The sequence below is a fragment of the Lactuca virosa genome, chromosome 7, assembly GCF_052849685.1.
Source record: "Lactuca virosa cultivar CGN04683 chromosome 7, Lactuca_virosa_CGN04683_v6, whole genome shotgun sequence".
NCBI lineage: Eukaryota > Viridiplantae > Streptophyta > Magnoliopsida > Asterales > Asteraceae > Lactuca > Lactuca virosa.
This window is the reverse complement of record NC_136432.1, coordinates 100,791,956-100,812,224: the sequence shown is the minus strand read 5'-3', so window position 1 is coordinate 100,812,224 and position 20,269 is coordinate 100,791,956. Positions and strand designations below refer to the sequence as shown.

Here is a 20,269-nt window from a genome sequence, read left to right as displayed (position 1 = left end):
TGCTTTGACATATTCTAATCTGAATAATGGGCTCAAGCCATTTGCATCAAACGTTATACAAAGCTATTTATATGATTTTACTAATATACAAAGACCATTTTTATAATTTCACATTCTCAGGTATTACACATGGATCGTTTATGTAATTCTATCAATTAGGAAAAAGAACACTATTACTTAATACTTGGAGTTGTTTATATGATTTTACTATTATATAGAGACCATTTTTGTAAATTTACATTCTCAACTCTTAAATTACTACACATGGACCATTTATGTAATTCTACCAATTAGAAAAAAAAAACACTATTAAACACATCATGAATATTAATATATATAATGCCACATTTTGTACTCACTTTTACAAGAATCGATTTTAACTCTTTCTCATAGTTTCTCTGATCATATGATATCAAGTCTAAACCATAATATTCGGACGAGTGCATGAGCATGAGCATGAGCGTTGGGGGTACAAGATCGAAGCCTCTTCCATAGACCATCTCAAACCCTAACACCATTTTTGCACCACAGATGATAGCAAATAATCTTCAACCCTAACACCCTTTTTCAATTATATATTTTTTTTCTTACTTATTTAGACTTTTAAAAACACTTTACGTTTAGTAGTGTTTTTACAAATTTGTCTTACATATATTTTTAGAAGTTATATAACTAAACAGATAATTCATATGTAATTAACTAGAACTAATTATTATATTATTAAAACAAACAGTTTTTTAAATAAAAAAAATACATTTGTAACACAATTAAATATTTAATGAAACAGTTATTATATTTAAAAGGGAAAATGACGAAAAAACACTATATTTTTCGAAAAGTTCGGTTTAACCACCAATTTTTAATAAGTTCCGAAAAAACCACCTATTTTTGGTAAAACATTTCACCACGGCAGTATTACATATTAGAATCTATTTTACGTACGAAAAAAACACTATATATATATTTTTAAAAGTTTGGTTTAACCACCCATAAATTGATGGTTAAACCGAACTTTTGGAAAAATATAATGATTTTTTCGTACTTAAAATATGTTCTATGTTCTAATACGTAATAGTGATTGCTCTGAAATATTTTACAAAAAGTTGATGGTTTTTTCGAAACTTATTAAAAATTGATGGTTAAACTAGAGAAAATGACAAAATATAGTGATTTATTTTCGTGATTTTCTGTATTTAAAATATAACTATACAATCAAATTAATTCAAAATGTATACACTCAAACTTACGACAACTAAATATATATTTATGAACTCAAACTTGAAAACCATTAAAATGAGAAATTTTAACATAAAATTTGTTATTAAAAGAATAATATATCAATTTAGGTGTTGTTTGTTTTTTAGAGCCAAAACGTCTGCAGTGAACCACATCTGCAAACCTATGTAGAAGAAAAGGTGGACAAACCGTCTACAGTCTGCAAGAAAAAAACTGTTTGTTTTTAAGGTTTACAGTATGCTGAAACAACTGAAATTTAAATAAATTGATTTTATAAACATAAAATAAATTTTCAACACCGAAATTTAAATAATTAAAGTCTAACAACCTTGAAATAATATAACAATTGCAATCTGTTTAGTAAATGTATTTTACTAATTTTATATTTTTTTACAACATCTTTTAAAACCTTTTTAATAACTATTTGAAACTAATTTACAAGCCTTATAAAAAATACAACCTAATGCAACTGAAAAAAAAAACTATAAGTACAAAGGTTTAAAAAATTTAAACGTTATAAAAATTACAAGTAAAAATATTTAAAAATGAAAAAACATAAGTTGTAAAAAAAAACGTTTTGAAACTTTTTTTAAAATCGCTAAAAGGAAATTATATTTTTTAAACATTTTAAATAACATTTCAAACTTTTAAAACATTTTTTTGTTTTTTTTTCAACCTTTTTTATGTTGTAAAAAAGTTTTAAAAATATGCAATTTTTTTAAAAAAAACTTGCGAAAATGTTTAAATATGTTATAAATAAAGATTGTAAAAAAGTTAAAAAGATTATGTAAAAAGATGTTTAAAATGTTATAAAAAGGTTTTAGAATGTTATTAAAAAATAAAATATAACAAACGTTATAAAAAAAGTTGTAAAATGATATTAAAAAAAGATGTTAAAAAGTCTATAAAAAAATAAAAAAGTTTGTGCAAGAAGTCTTTAAAAAAAGATTTAAAAGAATTGGGAAATTTTTCTATATAAAAAAAAACAGACCAAATTTTTAGGTTTATATATATATATATATATATATATATATATATATATATTAGTAGAGATGTGCAAGAAATGTGTTCATCCCGAAGACATTGGTCCAGGTCTATTGACGCGTTAACATTTTCACGTCTGCACTTTTCTAAAAAACAAACAAACTTCATGACTCCACAGACATGGATATCTTCCCGCCCACAGACATAAGTGCTCGAAAAGATATTAAAAAAAAACAACAACACCTTAGTAAGGTTATATTATCATTAAACCTAATTTGATATAGAAAATAATATTAGATGGAATAGATTTATATAATTTTTACAACAAAAATAATGTTAACACCAAATAAAATGTTTTTTTTAAGATCAAGGAAGTATCACTATCATATAATCAGTATACAACTATACACAATTATTATCATCAATAAAATCAATTTACAGATAAAGTATTTAACAACAATTTAGTTATTAAATCAAATTAATCCCACTAATAAAGAATAATACATAATAAATGGTTTAAATTTTGCTTCAAAGTTCAATCCTTTGGGTCAATTTGGTAACATGCAGGTTGACGTGCTGCACAAGCAACCACCTGCGCCCATTGCTTCAATCTTCTCTTCACCATCTCCGGATTCTCTCCTGAAATTAATTATTTCAGGATAATAAATATATAAATTTATTATATAATAATATAAATTAAAAGATTTACCTGAGCTGAATAGGGTGGTGGTGGAGGCGTTATGAGGGCTACAAGGTTGTGGCGGCGAGTCACCGTGATTAGAGGTGGTGGCTGATGTATTTGAGCTTGACGTCGGTGGTGTTGAGGTGGCGTAATAGAGGTCAAGAGCCGGGAAAGTCTTTGATAGTTTAGTTGGTTCCGATGCGAAGTTGAAACCCAGATCGACGCACCCTTTGAGCTCGTTAATGTCTTCGGTGGTTATCATTATCAAGCTCTTGCTCCGCCTATGGAGGTGGTGGCGCTGCTGGTGGTGATGCTGGTGATTGTCCTTCAGCTTCAGCCACGCCTCTTCACGATTATAGTCCGTAGACAATGATTTATGTTTGTGAAGCAACGGCGGTTTTGACAACCGCGATGGCGGAGAAGTTGTATTCGCGTCTGACATGAGTGGTGGCAGCGGTGGCGGTGGCGGTGGCGGTTCTGATACCGGCCGCCACGGGTCCGGAGACCAGTATCGGTTAGGTTGTTTGGAAGGTGGGTTATCGTTCAACAATGGAGGCTGAGTTTTTGGTTGAGAAAATGGGTTTGTGGTTATTTATATAATTGTGGATTTGTGGGTGGCGGAAGTGGCGGCGTGTGGTGGTGATGGGTGGCGGGACCCGTACGCCAAAGACTGGTTGGTTTTTGTGAAAATGATCTGTTTGTCAAATTAATTAAATTAGTGGGGTTATTTTATAATAAATAAAAGTTGGGGGTATTAATATTTTAGAACAACGTAATGGAAAAGGTTGCTTTAGGTTGGCCAATTGGAGAAAGCATAAAGCTAAAACAGGTCAAGATTGCAAAGCATAAAAACTTTTGAGCAAAACAATAGATTAAATGTACGTTAACATTCGGTTTCTTTTTATTTGAATTGCTTAATAATCTATGAATTGATTTACATAAGACGTAGTTGTAAATTGGAATACATGTATGTTATTATTAAGATTTGATAATATAGTTAAAATCACTAGTTGATCTAGAATGAAATGAAATATAACTGTATATATAATAGTAAATTTTTTGAAAATTTAAAGTATTTTTTAATATTGAGAAAATAACTTACTAGTGTAATAATCTTTATTGTTTTGTTCACACTTAGATAACTTCTTTATTTTTGTACACATTTGATCATTTAACTTGTTATATGTGTTCACGTATTGCAATTGTCGCCGGCTATAGCATGTGACAATAGTAATATGTGAACAAATTAAAAAGTTAAATGGTTAAATGTGTACAAAAAAGAAAGTTGCTTAAATGTGAACGAAACGAAAAATCAATTATCCTGATAAGTCATTTTTCCTACTTTTAATAGCGATTTTATTTTTCATATTTGTTTGTATTATTTTTTTCAACGTTATTTTAAAAATATCCATAATTTTCTAAATATTAATTAAATATTATTCGATTTTAAACTTTACTTTTTAATTAATAAATATGTTTTTGTTTTGTGAAATATTTTATATAGCCTCTTATAATTTTTTTTCTTTTGTTTTTAAGCATATACAATATTTTAAAAATAAATAGTACCTAACAATAAAACAAAATAAATCAAATATGTAACAATAAGTATGGAGGGTCTTTTAAAAAAATATTACTTAGCAAATAAAAAACAAAAAAAATATGTATAATGCAAATGTTTAAAAATATTCCAACTTTTTAATACTTTTTAATTAGAAGTTTATAAACTTTTAATTTTTTTAATACAACGTTTTAAACTAGTATTTAACAAAGTATTTTAAAATATTATAAAAAAATATTAAATTGTCATACAAAATCTGTGGAACACTTCAAAAATGTTGTAAAAGAAAGTTTAGAAACAAATGTATAAAAGTTATAAAAAAGAATTGTATGAAAATGTAAAATAAAACAAGTTAAAAACTTTTAAGAAAAATTTAAAACATTTACAAAATAATTGGTTTAAAAGCACTTATATTAAAATTATATGAAAGTATAAAAAAAGTTTAAAAAATTATAAGTAAAGTTTAAAACATTGGATTAGAAAACCCTATAGGAAAAAATATTATAAAAATGTTGTAAGAAATTATAAAAATTCTTAAGAAATTTGTAGAGGAAAATTATTCACATTTAGATAACTTTCTGTTTTTGTACACATTTGATCATTTAACTTGTCAAATGTGTTCACATATTACCATTGTCACCTGCTATAGCAGGTGACAATGGTAATATGTGAACACATTTAACAAGTTACATGGTCAAATGTATACAAAAAAAACGAAGTTACCTAAACGTGAACAAGACGAAAAGGTAATTACCCTTGCAAGTCATTTTCCCTTTGATATTTTTAGTAAAAAATTGTCTATAATAGCTATTTAATGTAAAAGTGGGTGCCAAAGAGAAAGTTTTTAGTAAAAAATGTAAATATTTGGAAGGCTTTTTAGTAATAAATATGGTGAGACCCACTTCCAAATGGGGTCCATGCATCTCACCCAAAGGGCTGCCTCCGCCACCGGTTAAATTGGTAATATGGAATGGTTAAATGATGAAATGGGTTAAGTAAAGATTAAAACATATAACCTTTCATACGTGTAACACCCGAAATCTAGAAGATTAATTGTGGAAATAAATTCCCTTTCCTAGGGACCAACACGACGAGTTGATAGTGGGAAACTCGACGTGTTGGACGCTTTCGGGACACACGTTTTTATGAACCAACTCAACAAGTTGGTGAAGGGAACTCGGCGAGTTGGACGCTTGTTAGGATTAAAATCCTTAATGATCGATTAGATTAAAGAACAGGTAAATCAATAACACAACAATGATTCAAGAATGTCGAATGCTTAAATGTCACGCCTCAGAAAAACTCGATGAGGAATTGCTACTGTAGAGGCGTGATTAGGGTTACAGTGTAAAGATCAGAGTTCACTAAAATACGATGCATGCATGCACCTTAAATACTCTAACCCTAGAAATAAATACGAGTGGACAGGCCCAACTCGTTAATACAAAAGACTAAAATAAAAAGCCCAATGACGCAACATCTAATACCCAACAATCTCCCCCTTTGCGTCAATTAAGGCACAAAACCATTAGCCTTGAATTCGCTTCTGCACTTCATAAACCTTCAGAATCATACCAAAAATGGCCTGGCGAATCTCAATGTACCACAAGACCATATCAGAGAAGCACTTGAGGTCATCCTTGCTGTTGCCTTTGTATTTGCTCACCAGATCCAAAATATACTCGAGAAAGGAAGTAGTGTACAAATGCTTATCAGAAAGGAAGAAACAACCTTTGCCAAAGTCTACACCAGTTCGTTCCCTAGTAGAATAGACCACGAACCATTCTCCACTATAAATCTTCCCCGACTTCAACTTTTCAAAATCCTTAGGATATTCCTTGCGAACAGCAGAAGGCTTCTTTCGCAGCACAACAACAACCTCAACATCCATCTCCCCGATCTCTTGAATATAATACTTTATCATTTGCTTGAGATGAGACATGATAGCTTCGTATTTTTCTTTGTCCTTCAACAACATGTTGTAAAGAACGAACCAGTCATTGGGGTTAGACATGGTAAGTCTGCGAGAGTGAATTCGAAGCACTGGCTGGCTGATCCTATTGCCACCTTGAACTTCGCGTTCGGAAAACTACCAGTCTCAATCGGCCCTATAACTTTCACAACAGTAATCTTGCTTAACGACCAGGTTTCGTACTGTGGCTTCAAATGCTTCAAGTAAAAAGAGAATAACATATGATCAGCCCCGTTGTCAGTGGATGGAGCATTCACCACTTTGACAAAGGAACGGAACCTGAAGGCTTTTGGAGTGATCGGCAGATCCAGTTGCGAGTCTCGTGTGTTTTGAAGATCAAACGAAACAACTGGCTCTAACCAATACTGGCTTGGAAGATCAACAACATCACGCTGGATTCGCTTCAAGGTCCATTTGGGAAACAAGAGCTTTTTGCTCTGAAGAGTAGCCTGAGCCTCTTTCTCATCTCTTTCCTTTTCTTCACCCTCATGGATGATTCGCTGGTACTCATCCAGTTCGGCTTCACGAACCTTTCGCCTTTTCAGTTCTTCTTCATCAAGCACTTCTTCTTCTTCATTATCGATAATGGGCTCCTCACTGAACAATTTTTCCTTGAGCTTAGGTTCTTTCTTGACAATAGTTTTAACTGGAGCTTTGGGTTCTTCTTTCCTTGATCCACCAGACATACGAATGTTGGAAGAAGTACTCGTGTGACCAGTGTAGTCAGTTGAACGAGTAGGTTTGGAATTATTTTAGTGACAAGATTAAACTTTGAAATCTCAAAAAAAAAACTGGATCTTATGGGAAGAAGTGACTTGGGATGAGAACACTTCATAAAGATCTCGCAAAAGAAAAAGAGATTCCTTGGTACAGACCACAAAAGTGGCTTTCGTTAATTCCATGGTGAAAATCTAGAACTTTTAATTGTTCACCGTCAATTCAATTAAGTGTGTTGGATTTTGGGTTTCGCTCAGTTCGTGGTGAACGAAGCTAAGATCATTAACACAGAAGTTGTGTAACCATAAACCTCAGTGGTATAGCTGAGAGTCTCAAGGGTTACAATTATGAGTGTGAAGGCAATGGAGAAGTGTGAAGGTAGTTCCAGAGAAACGAATGTACCTCTACTATACGAAAGTGACTAAGCAGATAACTCTTATCTTAAAGTGAGAAGAGTAAGGTAGCTCATGACGAATGTGAATTTAACAACATGGTTGGGAAGAAACGAATGGTAGATTCGATTCATTAAGGCTTCACATCGAGTCAATCGAGGCTTTGGACAACATACAACAACATGCTTCTAGGGACACTTAGCTAATACAAAAATGAAGAATTTTATACCTGCCCTATCACACGAATCTATTCCTCCATGATCTTCTTAAGATATTTTTTGGTGTTTAGAGATTTGGGAAAAAAAAACACAAACAAAATATTTTTGTGTTTTGAGATTTTCTGAAAAAGAAATAAAAACAGAAAAGATTTAAAGACAAAACAAGGATAATATATAATATACATAAAATGCAAAAGGATATTGGTAAATCTGAACCACCGGTGAACAGTAGACTGCGAACTACTGTGAGCGTTCGCACCGCTTCGCAGTGTCAAGGTAGACTACGAATGAACAGTGGACTACGAGCTACTCCAAATGTTCGCACCGATTCACAGGATAATCATTATGTATGCGAAAGTGGTTTTGGAACAGATTTAGCTTCCATCATTCCAAGGCCTTGAAAAATTCTATTGAAGGTTGTTTCAGACAGTGCCTTTGTGAATATGTCAGCCAGTTGATCAGAGGATCTCACGAAATGAATTTCAACGTTGCCATCTTCTACGTGATCCTTGATGAAATGATACCTCAGTGCTATATGTTTTGTCTTTGAGTGTTGCACTGGTTTGTGACAAATGCGAATGGCACTTTCAGAGTCACAATATAGTGGGATTCGTTTCATGCTTAAGCCATAGTTACGAAGCTGACTTTGAATCTAGATGACTTGAGATGTACACGAGGCAGCAGCTATATATTCAGCTTCAGCTGTTGACAAGGACACACACGTTTGCTTCTTGGATTGCCAACTGACAATTTTGCCATCGAGAAATTGGCATCCTCCAGTTGTGCTTTTTCGATCTAATCCACATCCCCCAAGGTCAGCATCTGAAATTGCTTGTACGAAGAAGCCTGATTTCGTAGGTACCATATGCCAAGTGATGAAGTTTGTTTCAAGTATATGAAGATATTCTTGACGGCCACCATATGAGGTTCGCGAGGATTTGCTTGGAACCTAGCACAATAACAAACGGAAAACATAATATCTGGTCTACTAGCTGTTAGATACATCAATGATCCTATCATTTGACGATAAAGGGTCATATCAGCAGCTGGTTTTTCCAGAGATAGTGTGAGTTTCGTTCCGAATGCCATTGTAACCTTCACTTTAGAGTCTCCTACCATGCCAAACTTAGCTAGTAAGGTCTTCGTGTATGCTTCCTGATTTATGAAAATACCTTCTAGTCCCTGTCTTATATTCAATCCAAGGAAAAAGTTAATTGGAGCCATGAAGCTCATTTCAAATTTAGTTTCCATCAACTTTCGGAATTCAGCTGTTAAGCTAGGATTCGTAGAACTGAAAATGATGTCATCAACATAAATTTGGACGATCATCAAATGGTCACCCTCTTTCTTGCGAAAGAAGGTTGGGTCAACCGAACCTTATTTAAATTTGGACATTTTAAGGAAGCGAGTGAGAGTTTCATACCAGGCACTTGGAGCTTGCTTGAGACCATATACTGCCTTATCTAAGATGTAGCAGTTATTGAGATACTTCTCATTTACGAACCCAAGAGGTTTTTCCACGTATACAGTCTCTTCTAATTCTCCGTTCAAGAAAGCACATTTAACATCCATTTGAAATACCTCGAAGTTCTTGTGCGCTGCGTATGCCAAGAAGATGCGAATAGATTCCAACCTTGCAACAGGTGCGAAGGTTTCTTCATAGTCAATCCCTTCTTCCTGACAATACCCCTTAACCACAAGTCTCGCCTTGTTTCTTATAATATTCCCTTCTTTGTCTATTTTGTTGCAAAACACCCACTTTAAACCTACACCTGATGCATCTGATGGAGTTGGAATTAGTCTCCAAACTTTGTTTCGTTCAAACTCGTTGAGTTCGTCTTGCATTGCTTGCACCCAATCAGAATGATCAAGAGCAGCATTGACGGTTTTGGGTTCTACCTTGGAAACGAATGAGTTAAACATACAATATTCTACTTTAGAGAATAATGCTGTTTGTTTCGCTTTTTGCTGAGATCTCGTAAGGACTCCTACAGAAGATTCACCGATTATTTGGGTTTTGGGGTGATCTCTGGTCCATTTGGTTAGTGGAAGATAGTTTGGATCATAAGAGGGATCCAGTTCAGCATTTACTTCTTCGAATTCTGATTGAACGTCAACGTTCGAATCGTCATTCGCATCCTTATTCTCCCCCTCGAATGACGAGTGGTCCTCTTCTTCAGGAATTGAAGAATCTCCTGTGAATGGAGGTTCGAGAGACATTATAGGAAGTGAGTCATTTGTATCAGAGGGTGGATCAGAAGAAAGAGATGAAGTGTAACCCTCCCCCATGCAATGGAACGTTCGTATTTTGTGGAGTAGATTGCTTCCCCTGAGGATGTGCATTGGAGTCAGAATTCTCCCCCTGTAATGTAGTGCTCGTGTCTTGAGGTACTTTCGCAGTTGATGGCTGATTGTCATGTCTTTCGCAGCATCATCAATTATCTTTTTTAATTCATCTACTTTATTGTCAGCTGCTTTCGCTTCAGATGTGATAGCCTTCTCTGGCTCATCAAAGAGTAGCATGAATTTGTCATAGGATTGGAGATTGGAACAGTGACTGGACTTGGCTTAGGAAAGATTTCTTCCGTTTGACTCTCATTCGACTGAATCCTCTTCAAGTAGTTGTCATCAAATATGACATAATAGGTTTATTCGATCTTCTTTGATCGTTTTTTGAGAACCCTATATGCCTTGGAGGTCAGTGAATATCCCAGAAATATACCCTCGTCAGCTTTCACATCAATTTTTTTTGTTGTTATTTGGAATTGAAGATGAAACACCTGGAACCAAATACGTGGAAAAACTTAACATTAGGTTTACGATAAGGAGTAATAGAGAATCGCTTATTCAAGAGAGATCTGTTTTGGGTGAAACAAGCAGTCGCAATTGCATCCGCCCAGAAGTATAGAGGCAGACATGCGAACGTGAGCATGGTTCGTGCAGCTTCGCACAAAGAGCAGTTTCGTCTTTCAACTACACCATTCTGTTGTGGAGTGTAAGGTGCAGAGAAGTTGTGTGAGACTCCCTTTTCAGCAAGAAATTCTTCAAACGATTGGTTTTTGAATTCTAGCCCATTGTCATTGCGAACCAGCTTTCGCAGTTGAAGCTCAATTTGCTTTATAAAGTCCTTGAGTTTAGGAATAGCTTTTGATTTCTGTTTAAGAAAATACACCCAAGTGAAACGTGAAAAATCATCAACTATTACGAGAATGTACTTACTACCACCAACACTTTCAATTGCAGAAGGTCCACAAAGGTCGATATGTAGAAGTTCCAATGGTTCAATGACTTTCGTGTTTACTATCGTAGGATGACTTTTCCTGCTTTGCTTCCCCATTTCACAGGCTGCACACAAATGGTCCTTATCATACTTCAAGAGAGGAAGCCCTCGCACATGATCACCAAGAACAAGCTTGTTGATGTCTTTGAAGTTGAGGTGTGAAAGTCTTCTATGCCATAGCCAACTATCGCCAGAGTGAGCTTTCGTAAGCAAGCATATGGAAGGCTTCCCTCGTATCGGGTTCAGATTCAAAGGATACATTTCTCCTTTTCGCTGCAACTTTAAGAGAACTGCTTTCGTTTTCTTTTCTATCATCTCAGATCCTTCATCATCAAAGGATACTTTCAAGCCCGTCCCTACAACCAATTGTGAAACACTAATTAGGTTGTGTTGTAAGCCTTCCACATACACCACCTTACGAATCGGAAAATCTCCGTTCGTTATCATCCCATAGCCTTTGATCTTTCCAAACGAGTTGTTTCCATACTTTACATTTCCACCATCTTTGAGAGCTCAAAACTCTCGCAACTCCTCCTTCCTCCCAGTCATGTGACGTGAGCAGCCACTATCGATATACCATTCAGAATCGAATTGCTCGTCACGAATTACCTACAATAATCAAGCAGAGTTAGGAACCCAAAGTTGCTTTGGTCCTTGTGAGCCTTTTACAGAACGAGGAAAAGTAATTGCAATATTAACCATATAAGTTCGTTTAACTAAGGTGGTTTCATCTTTCTTAGTTATGGTGAAAACTTTTACTTTATTATCTTTCATTTTCGTCTCTTTTGAATTAGATTGTTTTCGTTTGTTTTTGATTTGATTTTTGACGAATTCTTTCTCAACTTTCTTGGGGTTGGCAGTCGATTTCTTGATTTGAGCGTCAGAGTCCGTGACTAACTTTCCCTTTCCTTTGACGTCTTTGAACGAGGCCTTCGTGGGTTGAGAATGATGAGATTTTGGTTTCTCAACAGGCTTCTTTGAAAAAGAGGGTGTTGGAGCAAAGTCTCTAGTTGGTTTCTGTGGATTGCAGGGATGACAGTGCGAACATTGACCAGGATTCGTATGCGAACGAGCTTTCACATTCTGATTGGAAGATTTTTCTCTGCGAACATAGTTGGAATTTTGGGATTGCCAAAATTTCTTCCTTTCATTGAGATTTCTCTGATATCTCCGATTTCTCTGTCGTTTTTGCTCTGCAAGTTGCTCAGTGGACTTGTAAATATTCACCTTGGGTTTCATTTTTCTTGCATGAGAATCGTCCTTTACTGACTGAGGTTTGTTTGGAATTTCCTTTGTTCCACTTGAACTACCTTTCTCATAGCCTGAACGATTATTCAGCGGTTCTGCCACGTATCTTCCTTTCACTTTCCATGAGGTTCGTTCAGACAGACCGTTCGTTTCGTCTGCATTGTCTATAGGAGCGGACCAAAAGAACTTGTCGCAACCATCTTTGTTGTCTTCGTTGATGATGGAAGTTAGTTCTACTTTTTGATTTTTGTCAAGTCCTTTAGTAGCAAACACTTGATTAGGGAAAGTTTGCACTTTGGAAAAAACGGTTGCTTTAGCTTTTAAAATTTCAGGTTTGTTTTGAGAAATACGTGCGAATTCAACCGAATTTTCAGAAATCAAAGGTTTTGCAATTTCATTTGTGTTTTTAACAAACTTTGAGCAATCCACCTCATCCTCTACAGAGATTTCGCTCATATCACTGTCCTCATCGAATTCAGATGTGCTTTCAACATTTATCTTATTTTCTGAACTCAATTTGGTACTCAATGAATTGAATTTCTGTATAGTATCAGATTTGATTTGCTTTTTATCGTTTTCGTCCAAAAGCTGTTTTAACATGTTTTTGTGGTCTTTGGACTTAATGTATAATTCAATTCGTTCCAGTCCTACCTTGTAAGCATCAGAAGTCTCATCAGACGAGACAATGGATTCGCATTTATAACAGTCGGCGTCAATTTCGTTTTCCTTTAATTCGAGGAATGGTAAAATCATCTTGTGAATTTTCTTACCAATCTCACAATCAAGGTGCAACTGAGTAATGTTAAAGTAAAGCCTTTTAGCAATCAAACAAAAAATGTTACGTTGTTTTAAAAGCATCAAATTGTCTCGTTGCAAGTAAATTAACCGATCCCTAGACTTAGACAAATCCGACTCGATCTTCTCAATCCACATTCGCCTCTCATCGCTTTTCGACGAAACCCTGCTGATTTGATCAGTTAGGTTAGAGTTTGTCAAACGAGTTCTTTTTAGACTATCGCTAATGTTTGAAAAAGTGAATTTTAGATCTTTTAATTCAGTTTCGTATCTAGACACAGGTATGTTGAGTGATTCGAGAATTCTGTTTACCTTGTTGATCAGCTGTTCACATTCGTTGATTTGTTCAGGAACTGGCCTTGCAGTGAAACAGCTATCATCCCTTCCTTCACTCTCGGTAGCATTCTCCTGCGTCTGTGACCCTTCATTCGTCACCATCAAGCACCTTCCTGCAAACTACGAACTCTCCTCTTTCGCAACGAACGCCCTGCCATGTGTGGGCTTGCGAACCTCATCGTCTTTCGAGTCAGTTGACCAGACTTCAACTCCTCCAAACTCATTCTCAGCCATATTTTCCTGCACAATCAAAGCAGGCATAGAGTTATCAGTAACCTTTTTCTTCTTGATCTCCTCCAGCTTTCGCATGTGGTAGGACTCATCATCTTCTCCTTCTCTTTTCTCATTTAGCCTTCTAAGCATGCAATCCTTGGCCAGATGATTTTTTCCATGACAATAGTTGCAGTCATAGCCGGAGTCACCCATGAGATTTTTCTCCTTCTTTTCTTCCTCCTTTTGAGAAGCGCTTTTGTTCTCCTCTTTCACCTTTTCAGAGCTATAGCTGCCCTTCCAGTTTCGGTTCTTGTTTGATGGAAATTTCTTTCTTGCGAACCGCTTGGGATTTGAGACCATTAAAGCATACTCCTCGCTTGTGAGATCACATTCAAAGTGATCAGACTCAGGCTCTTCCTGTCCAACAGTCTTTCCCTTCACGACAAGAGTTAGAGACCCCATACCAGAAACAACTTTCGCTTCTTTCGACACCTCACTTTTATGTGCCTTAAGAATCCTAACAAGCTTGGCTAAAGTGTAACTTTTGAACTGCTCATGCGCTTTGACGGTAGAAACCACTTCCATCCACTCAGATCTAAGCCCATTCATGAGAGTAACCTTTTTCTCTATCACCTCGCGTCCAATACCATGCTTCATCATCTTGCTAAGAAGATGATTGTAGCGATTAAATGTCTGACTCAGATTTTCTTCTGGCTTCTGTGCAAAAGCACCAAACTCCGAAAGCAGAAGTGTTTGTGTAGAATGATCAAGATCTGCGTCAATCGAATACAGTTCTTTGAGCCTTACCAAGATGGCTTTCGCAGTATCACACGAACTAACAAGACGAAAAGTATCGGCCTATAAAGTGAATCTAATGATTCTCATTGCTTTGAAGTTGCTGATCAGTTTATTTTTCTCGTCTTGAGGAACATCCTTCATATCAAAGAGCAGTTGGTTGTATTCCTTCTGTGTTTTGATGGTTCTTTTGGTCTCTGTGTGAACAAATGGACCTAGAGTAATGGCTTCCCATATCAAATAACCATTGTCGTCTGAACCGAGAACATAATCTTCAAAGTGGAGCGCCCAAACTTCATATTCATGAGGAAAGAGAATTGGGATCATTGTTGTTGATCCAATACTGCTTGAGATATTAATGGAGTTGATGTTGGAATCTTCGTGCTGCATGATGATATTTTCTTTGATACCTGTAAAGAATCAGACGTGTAAGCTGAGATTTTTTGTAGGGTAATATTAAGGTCACTTTAAGCCGTCAATATGACAATGAAGACGACTGAACTAGATCCTATATTAACGGAAACCCTAAAACTATGTAAAAAGAAGAGATGCGTATAGATTACACAGTCTCCTGCTCTGATACCAATTGTTAGGATTAAAATCCTTAATGACCGATCAGATTCAAGAACAGTTAAATCAATAACACAACAATGATTCAAGAATGTCGAATGATTAAATGTCACGCCTTAGAAGAACTCGATGAGGAATTGCAACTGTAGAGGCTTGATTAGGGTTACAGTGTAAAGATCAGAGTTCACTAAAATACGATGCATGCATACACCTTAAATACTTTAACCCTAGAAATAAATACGAGTGGACAAGACCAACTCGTTAATACAAAAGACTAAAATAAAAATCCCAATGACGCAACATCTAATACCCAACAACGCTGATTGAGAAACCCTAATTTTTAGGGTGTTGCATTCTATTTAAAGGCCTTAAGTTCTTTGGTTGGCCTCCTTACCAGGCTCCTCTGTCCAGAAACCTTAAAATTGAGCCTTATCTTCCGTTGTTGAGTGTGAGAGCTTGGGGAGAGCCTTGAGAGTTCATTTTTGGTGCTTGTTGAAGGAGCTAAGGAATTAGGAGTTGCTTGGCTTGAAGAAGAAGTCTTGGATCCAGAATCTCTGTATCATTTGCCAAGTTTTTGAGGTATCAAATTCTCACCTTGCTTATTAGTTGCTTAGATCTCTTCCTGGGTTAGAGTTTATGCTTTTTAGCCATGGATGGGTGGATGTTGGGGATTAGGACGTCCCAAATGATTATTCTTTCAGATCTAATGTCTACATGAGCTCTTTTGGCATAAAGGTGCCACCTTTATGGATTTAAGGGCTCCATGCATTCATTAAGTCTTTTATTTAGCCCTTTTTGAGCTTTTGAGCTCCTCCTAGTCGTGCTTAAGCGTAAAGTTGGAAGCTTTACGTGGCCATCTAGCCTTATGGGGTCAGATCTGTATTTTGGGGTTTTATCTTTGATTATTAAGTGCTTAATGATTAAGCCTTCACTCTTTAAAGTCTAGGGTTTGGGTTTGGACCCATTTAGGTGGTTCCTAGGGGTAAAGTTGGAAACTTTACCCTTATTGATCTCATTTTGGTTGAGATCTGAGCTTTAGAGCTCTTGGATTCGATGAAGACAACTTAATGCATTAAGATGTTGGTTCTTGGGAGAACTCGACGAGTTAGTTGGTCAACTCGGCGAGTTGATTTGTTTTTTCCCAATCTGTGCAGTTGATGGAGAAACTCGACGAGTTGAAGGACAACTCTGCGAGTTGGGTCAACTTGGACCGTTGATTTTGAATTTTGATTTATGTATTTGAGCAAGTTTGTACCAAGGGGTACTTGAGGTAATCTAAATTGTAATAAAGGTAATTATGGGCTTAGGATAAGGCCCATATGGGGTTGCGCCCAATTTGGAAAATTGGGCCATTAGTGGGCCTTTGTGGAACTTTTGGTTTTGGGCCTCAGTTTTGGTTTGTGGTTTCAGGTACTTTAGTGGATCGTGTCAAGGTGAAGGCGTGACCGTACACATCCTCATGTTTTGGACTTATGATTTCTGGGAAACTCTGATAATATGAATGTTCTGAAAACTATGTTGAAAGCGATTCTGATTTTTAAATAATGTTTTGGGAACAATGGTCTTTGTAAACACTTCTTTAGAAAAAGGGTTGTTTTGAAAAGTTTAAAATTTTATGAATTTTATGGATGTTACAAGTTGGTATCAGAGCCTTGGTTTGAGTGAATTGGAGGAACACTCGTGTGAATCCAGTCTCAAACTAAGGAAAAAGGTTTTTAAAACAATTTTCAAACGATTTTCAAAATAATCAAGGAAGATGTGATGTGTACGATCAGTCGGAGCCAGTAAGTTGACCCTAAAATACCACACAATTATTTGAGAATATGTTATGTTATGTTAGAACAACATGCTAGTGATAGGCTAGGGATATTCATGAATTGCATGATAGAATTGCTTGATTATATGATGCATGATAGCCTAGGGTTCTTCCTTATATGAAATTGACATCATTACTATAGTTGCTTAGTGTATGCATCAGAGTTGTACATAACTAAGATTCTATAGCCTAAGAATGTTTGGTTTGGCCTTATTTCATCTTCTTGTTTGATGAAGGGATTAGGGTAGGATCAAGTATTCGACTGTCTATAGGATCCAATGTTATGTATGGCTAGCATACACGAGTGCTGCAGGGTTGGTGGAAGTTTCAAGAGTGGGTGCAGTGTTTAGTGGGTTAGCACGAGGAGTGATTAGCCACTCTGGGGAGAGTGAGAGCAGGGCGAAGGTGCACCCGTGGTGCTGGGATTTAGAGATCAAGAATTTCGTATGAGGATCTGCCTGATTTTATTGTGTTTTAGTGCTAGTCGGATCCTCTACACGAATGCTGCTTGCTTTGTGCTTTGTGGAACTCATGAGTGATGTGAGTTAGCTATTAAGTGAATATGTCGAGTCACATGTGAGAAAGGTTGGATAATCTCAAAGTGACGGATTTGACCCTGTTGCGCAACTCTTGTCTGAGTCCAACCGTTGTAGGGATGAGTCTGTTACTCAAAGGATTATCTGAGCTTTGTTGCATGTGATTGTATTCATGGAATAGCTAATTGACATTGTGAGGAGTTCTTCAGCAGCTGATGGCAGAGAAGTGTGGAACCCTAGGATAGCCTAGGCAGTATTTTAGTGCAGTTGCTTCGATTTCAGGAGTATTTGTGACTAGGTCTTAGAGGACCAAAGATGATTCTTGAGGAAAGTATGGATAGGCGTGGAGATAGTATTGGGCCCGTACTACTGGAAGCACATGATCCATAATCGATTCAAGGAAGATTTCAGGGATTCTAAGGACTGGTCAGAGAGACAGCATGGTTGGATACCATGGTTCGAGGTAGTGGTTTCGAATTTGTCGATCTTTTGGATTGGGATGCTCAGGTGAGGATGAGTTTTGTGTTGATCAGGCCCCAGTGGCAATGATGATTTTGGTCGAGTGGTTCATACCCATATAAGTATGTGTGTTGGAAGTCTCGAGGGTTGTGTCAAAGGTCGTGCCTCAGACCTCGAGACACGGGGAGGAAGTGGTTGATATGATCGGCTTGGAAATTGCATCTGGGATTTAAGTGGAGGATTGTTAAATTAGATTGTCATTATCTGTGGCAAGGATCATGCCCTTTAGATTTCCGAGTTCGAAGGAGTGGGCAGGCTTGTGACCTCCCGAGTTAGGTTGGATTCTCAGTTTGAGGTCTGTTGGTCTCGGTGATTGGCAACAGTATGTCAGCGCTGGTGTGCGCAAGTGGTTTGATGTGGCACGAGTACCTTAGCGATGCGAGCAAGGGACATATTCTTGGGAGATGGGAAAGCCAGGTGTCGGATTTTTGTGTGAGTTGCAAGAAAGGGGTGTATGTTTGGATCGTAAAGCGGTAGTTGCCTATGCTTTGTAAGTGGTTATTATTGGAAATTCAGAGGTTTTCAGCTGAAATTCAGGTTTTTCTTGGGGTTCGTTTGATCCGTATCTAGAGGACCATTCTGCGGATGATATTCATTCCATGGTCAAGTGTGGTTGTACCTGGTTGGGCTGGTTGGGTTATGTTTTGGTTTCACCACCAGTGGGCGGTGGTTCGAGTTCTAAGTGGGGGAGAACTGGGATTCTCAGGTTGAGCGTCAGTCATTGAGGGTTCTGTCAGTTTGCTGTTCGGATTGCTGCTTTTAGTTTTTTTGGGGTGATGTTGATCGGTGAACCCTTTCCAGAAGCGGGTATGTTCAGCTCCAGGTGGGTTGTGGCTCTCTGGTTTAGTTTTCAAGGTGTCCTAGACCATTGGTCGTTGCGTTCGTCCTTCAGCGGGAATTCTCCGAATGATTTAAGTGGTGACAGTTTAAGAGCAAGGAATGCGTCACCTACCCTCCTGTGTAGTGTGTTTATGTTCCCTTGGTCATTGGGTATGTTTACCCTCAATGGTGAAGTGAAATTCTGATTCGTAGTAGACTCGGATTTTGGTAACCTATAGGATCATCTTGAGGTCTTCTCGAGCTAGTGGTGTAGTGATGGAATCCGTTCAGTTTCAAACAAGTATGGGTTCTTGTTTGACCGATCATGAGGATGTTTTCTGTTTTGATTAAGGTGGCCTTTCGATTATTTCTGGTGTTTCTTTTCTCTTTGGATGAGATTATGGGTTTCTTAAGTATGTGTATGGGGGTGCTCCTTGTGAGCTGGGCAAGAGGGTGCTGGGGCATTGGGCTCAATTTATGTGTATGGTCCTTTTTAGGTTATAGTTTTCGAATTGGACCAAGTGTGCGATCGTTATCCAATCCGCGGATCGTGTGCGACTTTGTTTTCGTAAGGTTTTGCTTGGTTGCCGTTTTGTGCTGCTCAGTTGCCATTGTAAGGGAGTCGATTAGGTCCCTTCGAGGTAATGGAATGAGGTGGGCATCTTCAGGCCCAGCGTGTTGGGAAAATAATGCGATGAATACAATGTCGGTAGGTTAGCGGGAGCATTCCAGTCATGGGCTGAGGGCCAGGAAGGGCATACCAGACTCATGCTGTGGGCTCAGAGGTAATCCACACCTATGCTGAGGACCTTGTAGGGGTACTCCAGTCATAGGCTGTGGGCCTAGTGATCATTATGGTTCATTTCTTCTGCTTGTAGTGCTTTTGGTGCGAACGCGTTGTAGGGGTCGGGCGAGTCATAAATTTGTTGGTTGGATAAGGGAAACAGTATGGACTGAGGGAAGTATCAGTCAAGTTTCACCATATCAGGAAGTTTCGGTAGGTTGTATGAATTATAATTCCAGTTGTTCGCAATTTGTTGTTAGATTTGTGATTCTCAAGTTGGAAATTGCTTATGTAGTCGTAAGTTATAAAGTTCTTGGTGATTGTATCGAGTGGATGCCCAGGTGGGGGTGCACCGGAGCCGGTAAGGGTTGGATGTATCACAGAAGTTCATGGTTTGATCGTAGCTGCTCGTCGAAGCAGTGGTTGGTAATGACATAACAAAGAGTCAACGACTGTTAAAATTTTGAGTTCATCATATGGTTCGGTTTTGGGTTAAGTTCGCGGTAGGTTTGTTTCGAGGATCATTCTTCATGGTTCTGGTAGTGCCCCAGTTAGGGACTGGGGGTAGATTCAAATGGATATTCATCAGTTTTAGGGAAGGTTCCGTGAGGAGGTATCATGGGTAGCCATTTTCAAGCAGGCTTTTAGTGGGAACTCGTGTTGGGAATCGCAAGTGGGTCCATGCAAGGTTCGTATCCAGAGCGGAGGGGGTTAAGAAATATGTATGTCAAAGGCATCAGTTGGAGGGTTTCGAATTTAGCTTATGTGTCTGCGCTCTAGGATGGCTCCATCTTGTCAA

General features: G+C 37.3%; 1 protein-coding gene across 1 annotated transcript; it reads right to left on the bottom strand.

Annotated features, from left to right (window-relative positions):
- Nucleotides 1–2,601: 2,601 nt before the first annotated feature.
- Nucleotides 2,602–3,607, bottom strand: LOC145125513 (uncharacterized). Its single transcript, XM_079060965.1, has 2 exons — nt 2,930–3,607; nt 2,602–2,859 (listed from the first exon to the last, which is right to left on the bottom strand). The coding sequence occupies exons 1-2, from the start codon at nt 3,342–3,344 to the stop codon at nt 2,756–2,758; spliced, it is 519 nt and encodes a 172-aa protein (XP_078917091.1). The 5' UTR covers nt 3,345–3,607; the 3' UTR covers nt 2,602–2,755.
- Between the last annotated feature and the right edge of the window lie 16,662 nt (nt 3,608–20,269).